This window comes from Monopterus albus, unplaced genomic scaffold (genome assembly GCF_001952655.1).
Source record: "Monopterus albus unplaced genomic scaffold, M_albus_1.0 scaffold65.1, whole genome shotgun sequence".
Classification (NCBI taxonomy): domain Eukaryota; kingdom Metazoa; phylum Chordata; class Actinopteri; order Synbranchiformes; family Synbranchidae; genus Monopterus; species Monopterus albus.
The window spans coordinates 3885927-3899725 of record NW_018127945.1 but is presented as its reverse complement, the minus strand read 5'-3'; the positions used below and the strand labels follow the sequence as shown (position 1 = coordinate 3899725).

The 13799-nt window shown below is 40.0% G+C and overlaps 1 protein-coding gene across 1 annotated transcript in view; it reads left to right on the top strand.

Annotated features, from left to right (window-relative positions):
• Positions 1 to 13497, top strand: part of LOC109962562 (transmembrane protein 189) — a 51103-nt gene extending 37606 nt beyond the window's left edge. The window contains exons 5-6 of the mRNA XM_020604396.1: positions 5383 to 5595; positions 10103 to 13497. Of these exons, the coding sequence (XP_020460052.1) occupies positions 5383 to 5595; positions 10103 to 10224 (335 nt within the window). The 3' untranslated portion in view covers positions 10225 to 13497. The remainder of the gene's footprint in view (positions 1 to 5382; positions 5596 to 10102) is intronic.
• The last annotated feature ends 302 nt before the right edge of the window (positions 13498 to 13799 follow it).

Genomic DNA, 13799 nt, shown 5'->3' with positions numbered 1-13799 from the left:
AGGAGGTGACATCTCCACCTGTCATGTCTACACTTCAGCTTGAACCAAAAGGTCACTGATAGGTGGAGAGGAGGGGAGTTGACATCAGTTAGCTAGGTTAAATGCTAGGTTAGCTACGGTGCTCTGCATTTATTCTCACAAGCTTTTGAATAGCAGTCACAACTATCTTACCTTCATTCTAGAAATGATGATTTCCAACCAACACTGTATGAAAGCTCAAGATGGTAACGTTAAGCACCGTCCAGCCCATACACACGTACAGTATTTATATGACATACAACACTATGAAGAAGGCATGAATATTGTACTTCTGCAGGTTTTCTCACCTGAAAAAAATCAGATGCTTCATCAAATGAGATTTGGTGTGCACTGAAACTTGCCAACAGTGATTGTATCCTGCAGAGAAGTCCCAGTTATTCATAAACTTTGTTTCATATTAACGGAAAGGAAAAATAAAGGTATGCTATGGGTACAGATTAGAGCAAGAGTTACACATTGACCATGCTGATATATTGGCAGATATTAGCTTATGCCATTTGTTAAGTAATAAGACAATGTATCACAGAAATTCCTAACATATACTGTATGTTATGAGGTAATTTCAGGACAGTATCTACATCACATTAGGTTTGTTCACCAGAGGATGGACAAGGAGTGCGACTGCAGAATGTCCCGCTCTGTACATATATAGTTGAATGCTGAATATTGCCTTATATTATTATCACAGTTTTTTCTCAAATATCTTTATATGTTTCAGCTTCAAAAATCCAATATCATTCAAACCAGAGTGCAGATATTTTACTTTTGAAGCTGTAATCAATATTTTTATATTAACAACTGATGACATGACTGCCTGCACATGTATATGTATGTGAAAGATGTAGAATGTAGTAACAAAGTCACACAAATTCATTGCCAGATTTTACACTCACTTAGTTCTGTGAGTCCTTATAGCATCTTAAGCATCAGCTCATCGTTTTAATTTTACTGCCACTCTACTATTTTGATTTGTTCATATCACTCATTGTTCTTGTTTTTGAACTCTTTCATTAAAATAACCTCTCAAAATTCATTTCACTTGGCGCATTCTGACCAGCGCCATTTGGTGGACAGATAAAGTTAGTGCCTAGCTAGCTAACATATGGGGATGCAGGCGAGCACAGGGGATCATTTAGCAGCTGAAGAGTCAGATAGTTACTGTACCTCCGGAGTTTGTGGATGGGTGTGTAGTGATCAGTTATTGCAGATTTAATCACTTCCACTGGACCCTGCTGGCCGAGCCCGTATATGGGTCGATTTTACTCTCCGTTAACATATTGCCTCATGATGTAATATGAGACATACAGCAATAAAATAGCTGTTGGAAAGCATTGTGAACTATTTTCAGATATTACTTTAAGAGAAAAATCTGTTCCTTGTTTTGTAATAAGGGTCCATACAGAGCAAACACACCACCTTTACTTTTTTGTCATCCGTGAACACATCAGGCTGTACTTCCAGCATGTTTAGCCTCCCAGCTTGGTAACACTCTGCTGAATGAAAAAAGTCCAAACATTTAGTCTTGCGATGTATAGTCCTTGAGAAATATTCCTAAAACCACTGTGATTTGTTCTGCGATCTTCTGCATTACGTGTTTATTGGTAGCTCTTTAAACTTTAAAGAGCTCTGTGTCAAATTTTACAAGCTGTTATGCCAAAGGGTATTGTGACTTGAGATCACTCCAAGCAATAGACTTTTTGCTTTGTCAGTTCTGGTTAGGTCCTTGCCAGAGAGTGTATTTGTGAGCCTATCTCAGCACAAGAATATGATCCGGTGCTGTGTTCATGTCATTGCAGTCAACCAATCACATGCTTTGTTCTAGATGACTGATAGCTCTTTAACCAGTAAAATTACGAGTTGTACAATATGTCGTATGTTGAGATCCTTCAAATCTAACTGCATTAGAAATTGCGCATAAGGCCTGTTTCAATGCTTTATTACACAAAATGTTCTTATTTTTTACAAAACAAACATTGTTTTAAGAGTAGTTTATCTGGTTTTGGTGATTTCTTGGCCTCCTTCCACTGTGTTGGCAGACGGCACTGAAGTAGATAAAGACGAACTGGAGACAGGGTCATGGACGCCCACAGCTCACTGATGATGAGGTTGACCTACTGTAGGTTAAACTTTTAACTTCCATTTGTACTTTTCAAAAGATTAAAATTTATTTGAATCTTTGTTAAAATGGTTGAACATGACCACCTGTACACTGGTCTCTATGAAGAGAAAGAGTCAGTGGCTGTAGTGGTGATATCACACCTAGAGTGGTGAGGCTGCTGAATTTGTCTAAAACATTTTCTCTAACTTGTCCTCATGACCACAGTTTTCACTCCTTTTACCTCAGTTTTTCACTGAATTGTAGACACATCTCTGCTCTTCCTGACAGTAGAACCATGGAAGCAAATGGATTAACAGAAGATACACAGTGAGCTGCAGAGTGAACGAGTGCCGACCAACTGCTGCATTGACTCCTATGTAAACAGTATTAGGCAGGTGGTCATAATGTTATGGCTGATTGGTGTATTTCCATTAAAAAATAATTAAAAAACTTAGGCGAGGATAAATTTAAAGATTTGTGCCTCTGTATGGTTGATTTAATGACATGCTAATTCTGAATGTTTGATAGTAAACTACAAAGTGTTACCTTTCAAAAAAAGACCACGTAGTCCTTAGGGTACACAATTACTAACCATTTTATTTTGTGTATGCCCTGTCTCTCGCCCTGTGTCAGCTGGGATAGGCTCTAGCCCCCCGCAACCCTGTTCAGGAATAAGCGGAATAGATAATGGATGGATGTGTTAGCAACCCACTGTTACAAAAGTTAAGTGTATCGAAAATCAGAAATTGTCTCTGTAAGCACAGTCAGTGACACGTGATGTAAGAAGTGAAGGAAGACTGTACAAGCAATACAGACAGTTCTATTACAAATGGGAGAATATGTGACAGATCAATAGAAACAAAGAAATGTAGGAAAGAGTCACAGAGGGAAAACTTGCAAAGGTCATCTGCTTGTCTACAGGAGGGATCAGTGAATGAGGGGGGTGTGGGGGCGTAGATTAGAGAGAAGCAAGCAGTAGTGAGGTCCACTTGTAGGTGACATCCATGCCTGTCATGTCACACCACAGGGAGTCAGGAGGTCACAAGACAGAGGCACAAATAGATGCAGTGACATCTACACCTGTCAGCTCCACACACACACGAGGTCACCTCTAAGACTATGAGACAGAGGGTAAGAGTGCACAGAAAAGAGAGGCAACGAGAGAGGATGGGGGTCGTGGTCATGGTGGCGGGGCAGAGGGTTGTGTAGTGGCAAGATGACATCTAAACCTGTCATGTCAGGCTCCTCGCGATGTCAGACAAATATATAGATACAAGTAGATGGACAAAGCCAAGAGCCATGAGGCGGCATCTCCAGCAGTCATGTCTGCACTTGAACTGGGGTCAAGAGATCACTGCTTTAACCAAACAGAAGGAACGTGGGATGGAGGTGGGCAGAGAGAGGACAGTTGTAAGTCATATCGACTGAAAGACTCTAGTGAATAATAAGAGTTAGTGCTGGTACAAATAGGTGGCATACTTCTGTTTGGGTTTAGGGTGAAGACAGACACTGCTGCGATAGCAAATGTCCCCTAAATGTTTGAAAACAGCTTTTTTGAATTTGCCTGCCTAAGAAGAAATTCTAATTGTCATAATCATTGTTATTGTGAATGTATCGAACCATAAGCCCTGTATCCTGTGTCGAACCAAATCATGAGGTGGCTGTATCATTACACTCCTAGTCATCAGTATTTATCACCCTGTCAGTTTAACCCTTGTGGTTCAGCCGGATGCACGCTGACTTCACTGTAGACCAGACATGCGACCTGGAGCGAGCACACCATTGCCAGTTATGCCATAAAGAAAACGGCACATAAAGAGCAGTTCCATCAGTTACTGCCTGGGGTAGTTTTTGTAGGTTTCTCTGAAACAAGCAAAATGTCATATATTACTTTTGACAGTAACAAGTTCAGCTATGCAATCCATTAACAATGGTGGAGAAGTTATTCAGATCCTTTGCTTAAGGGAAACCCACTCTAAGAATACTGCTCTGTCTGCTGGAGCAGGCATCAGTCAGCAGACAGCTGCTTGAGCTGTGGCTCCAGCTGCCACCATGAATCCCTATAAACTGTTGGCAAGGTGGTGCCCTTGAAGCATCTTATGTGACCATTAACTTCACATATACAGAAAATGAACCATAACTTGTTCACCTTATTAGCCAGAACTACAGTAATATGTGAGAATTGATGATTTTTTACACATAAATTAAGAACAGAACATTCATTATCTTATTCTCAGAATTATCAGTTTTATTCCTTGTGAAACAGCATGGTTGGCTCACTAGAGGTGCAAATTAACATCACACCAAGCTGAAGAGTTTTCAGCAGTCTGTCCTATTCTATAGTAGTATTTCCTTTCACTCCCTGAACTCAATTGCATTTGGCTTTCAGCCTTATATAACATATGTCTACATAATGTCGCGTCTGTATAGTTTCATTGGTAAATACATCACGTCAAAGCAAGATATCTGTGCTAAAATGTTGTTGTGCAGCACAACATTCACAAAGAGCCAGTTTTCCCCAGCCTTAGTCTGAACTACACGCCTTCGTCTGAGTTTCACATAAAAACACAGCACATACTTTGTCCAGTCCCAGGGCACCGTTGTAGGAATGATGTGAGTATCACACTGGGACTGCAGAAGTTGTTTAAATATTTAAAGGTGTGGGGTGATGATTTATAGTTACATTTGAATATCAGTAGGGCTTTTACTTGTTCAATAAAGAGCAGACAGAATTTGTAGAGATTGATTTTCTTATGTGATGCCACACAGGCGAAGGTGTGATGAAGTGTCTCACCCTAGACTGACTGACTTAAATTTTCCTCTTGATGCCTGCGATGCTGTAGTGAAAGCACGGTGATAAAATGCAGTCTGGAATCATATGTTCAGTTGATGTCAGGTGACTGATCTCCTTTTTGGCCTTTCTGATTTTGGCAAATTGATTCTTGGAAGACAGATTCATGACAGACACTGTGATTCTATGTTACATCACAGGCTTTTTCACCCTCTATCTGTCTTTGGCCCCTCCTCCACTCTCCCCTGCTTCTACTAGCCCCATCTTTCTTCCTCTCTTCTTCTTTTTCCCAGTTCCTCTTCCTCCCCCTCACTCTCTTCATCTGCCTGAAGCCCCTGCCAACATCCTCCCTGTGGGAGTACTATGTCTTCATGTGGGCCCTTTTCATTACACAAAACAGTTTGATCAGTTATTCTATTAACTTTCTTTCTTTCGATGTCCTGTCACCTCTCAGAGGCCCTGGTGGCATCATATCCCTGGGACTGCTATATCTTTGCCCTGGCGGTTTTTGTGACACTGACCAATCAGATTCATAAGTGGAGCCACTCCTACTTCGGCCTCCCGCACTGGGTCACATTGCTCCAGGACTGGCATCTGGTGTTGCCACAGAAACACCACCGCATCCACCACGTCTCGCCACATGAGACATACTACTGCATTACTACAGGTAAGAACTGGAACACAAATAGTTTATCTCGAAGTTCTTTCAGATAAGTGTTTTGTTAGACCTGCTGCTCAAAGTACAGTAACAGAAGGTAGCTTCAGTATTGGTATCAGGTGGTTTTATTTTGTTTTTAGCTACCAGGTTTTTTTCTAAATGTAGTTACATACAAATAAATGTAAATATAATTTACCAAAAAGAAGTAAAAACTAATTGGATGAAGATCATCATTACTGTTCCCTTGAAGTAATGATTACAAACCTAAGTCAAACCACACACTGACTGTACTGTGTTATGACCCAGACTTTTCATTTACAGAATAAAATTACAAACTATAAAAAACACATCACTGGGTGACATGTTCATTCATTACTGTGAACATGCACACTGAATTTTATTTTGAGTCACTTCCACATACATTGTTCTGCTGCCGGAAAAACTGCAGTACAGCACCAAATATGTATTAATCCTCAGCTGAAAATAGTCCCCAGCTAACATGCTTTGTACTCCAGTTTGTGTAACCTTGGGGAACAACTGAAATGTTCAGCTAATTTAGGAAATGATTGAGCTTTTATAACAATTAGAAGTATATCATGATTCATCTGTACAAGTGCAAAGGCTCGAGTGCCACAGACACAGTAGTTTTGGGCCAAAGAGCTGTCTGACTAGTAAAACTAGTTGGTTTGAGTCTTCTCACCACATTTGTTGATGGTCACAAAAATCTAGAATATCACCTTCCTTATCCTTTTAAATGAACATTAACAATGTGCTGTCTAGAGTTAATACCATGACAGCCAGTCATGGGTGCAACAAAACAGTATAATCAGCAGCCACCCAGTCACAAAACAGCAGATGTTTGCTGCAGCTCTACTCATGTTGCCTTGACTTTAAAATAAGAGCATGCTGTTACTCATGGTAATGTCATCGAAGATGAACGGATCTAATCTGTGCATTCAGAGAACCAGTTTAGATGAGAACTAACAGTAGTTCATTAACCCTGGTAAAAAAAATCAAGAATACACAAGAACATAACAGAAATCAGTTCATGTGAGCATTTTTGAAAATGTGACTTGCTTGTTATCGGAGCTATTTGCCAGGTATGTGAGTAGAAAGGGTTAAAGTCCCCCCATAATTAACCTAAAATGTCTTTGTGATAATGTGTGACTCTTTGTATAATTAGTGAACAGATAAAAAAACAAAACAATCCCTAACCAAACTTAGTTTAGGGTGAAATGTGTGTCAGGTGACTTTTTAATACTCTGATGTTTATCAGTGTGTATGTTTTGGGCGGCCATTTTAGATCGCCATAATTGAAGCGGATGTCTATTTCTTATAAATAACAAAGAAAATGTTCTCTTTGCGTGCGTGTCTTTAGAGCCACAAGGCCTCTTTGATAGATCCACATTCAGTATTCTGTGTACATGAAGGGTAAGAGGGAGGGAGAGAAAACAGGGAGGATACTCGAGGGGAATTCAGCTTGTACGTCACCAAGCGCCCCTGTGGACGACAGATGTGTGTACGATGAGTTGAGGGGGGTAGCACAGTGAAAGGGTGCATTTGAACACACGCACACACTCACGTACATCTGCATACTTGAGCATCTGTGTGTGTACTAGTCTTTTTGACCTTCTCTTTGGTTTCTAACCTCCGTGTGTGTGATGGGAGGTGGGCTGGTGGTGGTCGCGGCCCACTGGGGATGGCAACAGCCCCCTGCTCCCCGAGCCTGGCTGCATGGGCCAGGCTTGGATTCCACTGGGGCTCGCCTAGCTGCCTTTGTGTTCGCCACCGGCTGACAATCCATCCATCCCCATGTATATTTAATGCTAACCTGCTGTCTGTTCTAACAAATAGGACTTCATAGGTAGAGGGGGGATAGAGGACAGGGGAGGAAGGGAGGGAGGAACAGAGTTGGAGGGTGAGGAGCTATAGCATGCACCCTGTGCAAACATAACATGGGTGGTGGTGTGTAAGCATCAGAGAAGTGTAGCCTAAGTACACACAGCCCATGTGGATGTCTCTATTTGTTTCTTGCTTCTGTGCATGTGTATGTGAGTTTGGCTGCTCCTAAAGCAGTGATGCTTGCCTGTGTGTGAGCCTACTGTACTGCACAGTCATCTATACCCATGCAAATGTACATTTGGCCAGCATCCATACATACTCTACATTCATGGATTTAATTCAAACACACATATTCATAGCTACTGGACTAGAATGAAGGAACCTGAGGAGTGTATAGCTTGTGCTTCTGTGTATTTCTTTGTGTTAGTAGGGGCTAAAGATGTCTCCTGGGAGAATCCTCACATCCCTCCACCCCTTTGAATTCTAGTATGCACATGAAGATGAGATGGAGAGAGAGATGAGGTTAGAGGTAGAAGAAGTGATTGGGGGCAGTTTGGGAGAAGACAGCAAAAGAAGAAGCAAGAGGAAGGTTGGGACAGAAGAAGAAAATCTTAAGTGAAGCAAAGTGATGAAAAAATAAAAGAGACATGGGAAAAACGAGTTCAGGATGTTTGGAAGGTAAAGACGGAGGTGGAGTTTTAGGAATGATGTTAAAAACAATGTGTTTGAGTGCTGCTGGGGTAGTGGGTGGGGCCACCGACTAAACAAACATCTAAATACAGTGAATACAGTAGCAAAATCCTTTGGGAGCTACACAGCTGTGGACTACTCGGTCTAAAACGCTTAGGGTTGTACATCAGTGTCATCTTTCAGGTCATTCCATAAGATTTCATTAAAATATTCAACGTTGAGCTACAGTATATGACATTTTATTATAATTATATTATTTACTGGTTTAGTGCTATAAATATCTATGTTCTTAAATTTGTTTATCGTCTGATCTTTCTTTTTGCATCATCATCAGGTCAAAATTTAAATGTGTCCATTGCTCTGCTTTATGATCACATACAGTGCCTTGCGAAAGTATTCGGCCCCCTTGAATTTTGCGACCTTTTGCCACATTTCAGGCTTCAAACATAAAAATATAAAACTGTAATTTTTTGTGAAGAATCAACAACAAGTGGGACACAATCATGAAGTGGAACGAAATTTATTGGATATAGACATACCCCAAGTGACTTACAGCTGTAATCGCAGCAAAAGGTGGCGCTACAAAGTATTAACTTAAGGGGGCTGAATAATTTTGCACGCCCAATTTTTCAGTTTTTTATTTGTTAAAAAAGTTTGAAATATCCAATAAATTTCGTTCCACTTCATGATTGTGTCCCACTTGTTGTTGATTCTTCACAAAAAATTACAGTTTTATATCTTTATGTTTGAAGCCTGAAATGTGGCAAAAGGTCGCAAAATTCAAGGGGGCCGAATACTTTCGCAAGGCACTGTACCTGCAAAACTAATGACTGACCTTGACTGTACTTTTTGTTTAGTGCTTATTAGCAAATGTTAGCATGGTATCACACTAACTGAAGATGCTAAATGCTAAATCAGAGCATTTGGCTCAAAGCAGCCACTAGTGTAGTTATTTTTTACTTTGGTTATCAGTTCACTGGTAAATGTACCAGAGGTTGGGTGAGCATTCCTGTGGACGCTCAGTATTCATGTTAGATGATGTTTTTACCTATCACTGGTTCCCATAGTGGCTGTCAGGCCATGCTCTTATCAATCTGCCTGACTCCATGAGCTGTTTTCCTAACTCTCCTCTCGTTTGCCAGTCTCTCCCTGCATTTAGCTGCCCTACATCATGTCTGTTCAGAGTTCTGGCTTCCTGACTTGTTTGCCCTCACAAACAAAATTCTACCTCATTTGCTTTGTCTATCCAGTGAGTTTATCTCTTAAGTGCGTACCCTCAGTGGAGACACTTATGCACTTGATTGTGTCTCCAGGTTTATCACCCCTAAGATAGGCTTGCTTTACTTCCTGATACAATCTGCTGATGTGATACTACACCTGAAAGCAAAAGATCTGCTCACATGAATCTAGTCCTACCTGTTTCCATGTCCCATTCCTCCCTCTAGCTAAGTTTCTTCTTTTCCACACTTTCTCACCTCTTCCACCAGCCCTGCTTTGCCTGAGAGACTGCTCTTGCACATCTAGCAGCCTCTTCTTCTAATATGTGTTGGGCTTCAGCTAAACCTAGAAGCAATAATTATAATAGGGGGTGACTGTGGTTCAGTACGTAGAGCAGTCGTCTCCCAACCGGAGGGTCGGGGGTTCAAATCTCTGTGCCTGCAGTTGAAGTGTCCTTGGGCAAGACACTGAACCCCCAAGTTGCTCCTGATGGTTAGAGCCGTCGGTTGAGTCGGCGCAGCAGATGGCTGCCATCAGTTCTGTACTGGAAACCAATTCCTTGTGTGTAACATACTTGGCCAGTAAAGGTGATTATTATCCTTAATTCCACAACTTCTCCAAATCATGTATGTTCTTTTCATTTCTTATCTTAATTATTTGTTTCCTTCTTCCTCTAATTCTCTCCTTTTGTCACCTTTCTGACTTTCTTCCTCACATTCTCCTTTCCCCTTTGTGTCTCCTTTCCCATTTTTTAAATGTATTCCAGGTTGGTGTAACTACCCACTGGACCAGCTGGGCTTTTGGAGAAGGATGGAGCATTTGATTGAACGTCTGACAGGGCAAAAACCACGATCAGATGTACTGGCGTGGGCCAAGAAGACTGACTGACTAATAAACACAAATACTGTACACAGAAGAAAGGATGGACGGATGGCCTTGCAGATGCAAACACACAGAAATAGAGATGGATGGGGAGAAATACACATACATTTTGACATTTTACATTTCTGTGCTTCTTGCTTTTTTTTTTTTGCTAAAGAGCAGATATTAAAAGAAAGTTTGCAAAAAAAAAAAAAAAATCAAAGACCATACAAGTAATTAGTGGATGCTGGAGTCTGTAGTTTAACAAGCTTTGAATGTAGGAGATGAAAACATCACTAGATGACAGCTCTGCTCCAACAGCCAGTCAGCTTGTAGGCCTCTTTAACCAGTGAGGGGTGGTGGTGGTGTAGTGTGTAGGAGGGTTCTGGAGGTTGGACTCTCCAGGAGTGACACCATGCTGCCTTCACAGGCAGCTTCTTATACCACACCCATACAAACGTGTGTGTGCGCGCACACACACACACACGTAGACACATAAAAATTGGAAGTCAGATTTTCAGTCACTGTCTTTTCTGATTTCTTCTTGTCTGTTATTTTCTTAGTGTTAAGGTTGTTTTCATTTTGAAAGCCCCTTCTGGAAACATCGCTCTGTTCAAATTCTCATAACGGCATTTACACACGAGAAGGTGAAAATATGACTGTGCTCTGAATTAAATGTTTAAAAAACACACTTGTTAAACAAATACATGTCCCCATCTTTTGTGCCTAACCATGAGCCAACTGTGGAGCAAGGCAGGATACATAGGACCGGGGGGACAGACGTGTTAAAAAGATTTGATATTGATATACTGTATACACACGTGAGCAGTGGAGCTGTAGGTGGATACTTAGAACTGTCACAGATGGATCAGTGGTTATGAGCAAGTAAAACAATTATGGAATCCAGTTTTCATTAGTTGTTGTTAACAACACTTTGTTCATTCCAGCTGTGCTTTGGCCAACTCTACTTACAGTATGTAGACATTTTTCACTGATTTTGTACCGAAAGCCGCCGTGGAGCAGTTTTGTAAACGTACTTAGGTGACTTATAAATGAAAATATTTACTGTAACATTTTAAAAACTAATCAGTGAGTTATTGCATTCATCTGCAAGGCATTTTAAGAAATTTAAATGAGAAGCTGCATTTCATTTGAGTTCCTTATGAGTTTAGATTTGTTAGCAGATGCAATAGGTTAGATGTAGTAAACAGGTGTTTAATCTTTTTGCACTTTCATGCAAATTAACGGATGGCCAGTCTTACTCATTGTTTGAGTTTGTAATGAGAAGGAGTCCAGGAAAAATGAAAGGGAGAGTCAGAGTTCCATCTTTCTAGACAGAAATAACCTTGGAGTCTTTATTGACAAGAATAGTATAACCTTTTAGAAAATATATTTATTTGCTCCTCAGAGCCTTTAAAACTCAGTAATTATCAGGATATACTGCATCTTGTCTGATTTAGACAAAAATTGAAGTCTTTGCTACCTTCAGATAGAGCCAGGCTAGATATTTTGTTTTTTGAGTGAAGCCCATTTAGCTGGCTGCTGGGGGTAGAGCTTAGTATTTAGTGTCAGTGGTGGAAAAAGTGCTGAGATTGTTTACTTAACTAATGTAGCAATACCACAGTGTATAAATACTATGTTACAAGTACAAGTTCTAAATGTTGCTTAAGCAAAAGTACAAAAGTACTGTCAAAATATACTTAAAGTACCAAATTTAAAGTGCCATAAATACCACTAAAGTACCATATTGGAAGTACTCAAGAATGGCACATGTTACATTGATGTATATCTTATTATTTGATTATAATTGCTGATGTTTTATTGTGTTCATCACTTTAATGTTGCAGCTGGTAAAAGCAGAACGGATTAAACTGCCTTATATACTTATCATTTGAATTTTCCACTAGAGATCAGTAAACTCTTATGAATTCACTGTATTTTGTGTAGTTAATTTGATTCTGAAACCTTTGTTTAGCGTACAGTCCTAAGAGTGGTATCAGTCTTGTCATCTGTTGGCAGGAGAGTGCACAAATGTTTGTATGTCATCAAAGAACAGAAATGAAGCTGGAATGGGCAAAGTCTGCCATGAAGTGTTGATGACATGTTGATGGTCTATGTCCTCTACTAGTTTCTTTCCACTGCTTTAACATAAAGAGGAACCGACTGAAGTAGAACCTTTTGGCATCAGTGGTTTCTTCTCAGTGCGCCACAAACACAGCTGTAGACAGAAGTCATTTCATGAGAAGTTCAGTTTGCTGGAGGATGCTTGTTGCAGCCCCCAAAGACAATAAAATCTGTGCTTCATTTGTCTTTATTTTAGCTCTTCACCCCTATGCTGTATGACTAGGGGCAGCGATCTCTTAACTGGTTATTGCCTCCAAATCTTACTTTTTGATTCCACAATCACCAGGCATTTTAGCTCAAAAAAGCTCGACCACAGCATCAGCTCTATGTAATAATTTGGATTTTTGCTTTTCTGATTTACTGATTTGATCTGTTTTGCTCAGTAAGGAACCACTTGATATAACTAACATTCTCAGTATTTCATAAATAGCTGCACCTATTTGAATCATGTTAGAAATGTTGATTATTCCTGTGTCCATATCCTAAATTCTCTCATAGAAAATACTAAAAACTCTTGTAAGCTCTTTGAAAGATGCTAATTGGTGCCACTGTCTACCGCACTGTGCTGCATATTTGACTGCAACTGTAAATATTAAACACTCAACAACAAGAAATGTTTCACAAAATCGCTAAACCTAAATCAGACACACATTGAAGAAATGCATGGTACAAGTTGCTTGTAGATGAATGCAGGTGATGTCTCCCATCTCTCTGATTTTTGTTTACATTTCATATGGTGACACATGCACTTTAGTTAGCTGTTACTAACTCTGTACTCCAGAGTCTAGCTGTTCGACTCATAGTTTATTCCCTTCAGTCACCTAAGGTCAATAATAACAGCACTTTATTGTTTTACTGAGTAAATATGTAAAAAAATGTGTCCTGCAAGCAGTCGTTCATTCATGATTACACACATACAGATTGTCACACAACTCCTTAGCATGCGCACACACACACACACACACACACACATAAAACTCTTGAATACAGATGAAACACATACACACATGCTGTTCCTCATGTTATGTTGTTCTCTCTGGCTTTATAATTTTCTTTTTTTTTTTTTATTAACCTTGTATAGTTAAAATTCTGATGTTCCATTTTGCAGCTCAACGCTTGCTGCTCGTCTGCCTTAATGTTTTTATCTGCTCTTTGATTTAAATAAAGGTTTGCTAACTCCAAGTGCTTACATAGTGTGGTTATCTTTAATATGAAAATCATGTTTTTATTTTAAGCATTCTGGTTTTTAGAACATGAGTTGCACTGCTCACAGGATTGAGGGGGCAGTTTCAGTATTAAATGATTGCAGTGCTGTTTTTAAGCTTCAGTGCAGAAGACAGAGGCCTGTTGATCCAAGAATAAGTGGTGAAAAATGGGAACACAAAACGGGGACATATGGGCATAGGATAAACACTTTACTGTAATCTCAGAGTATATTTTTCATGTTAATGCTGTGCCCAGCTCAGAAGTTGGCAGGA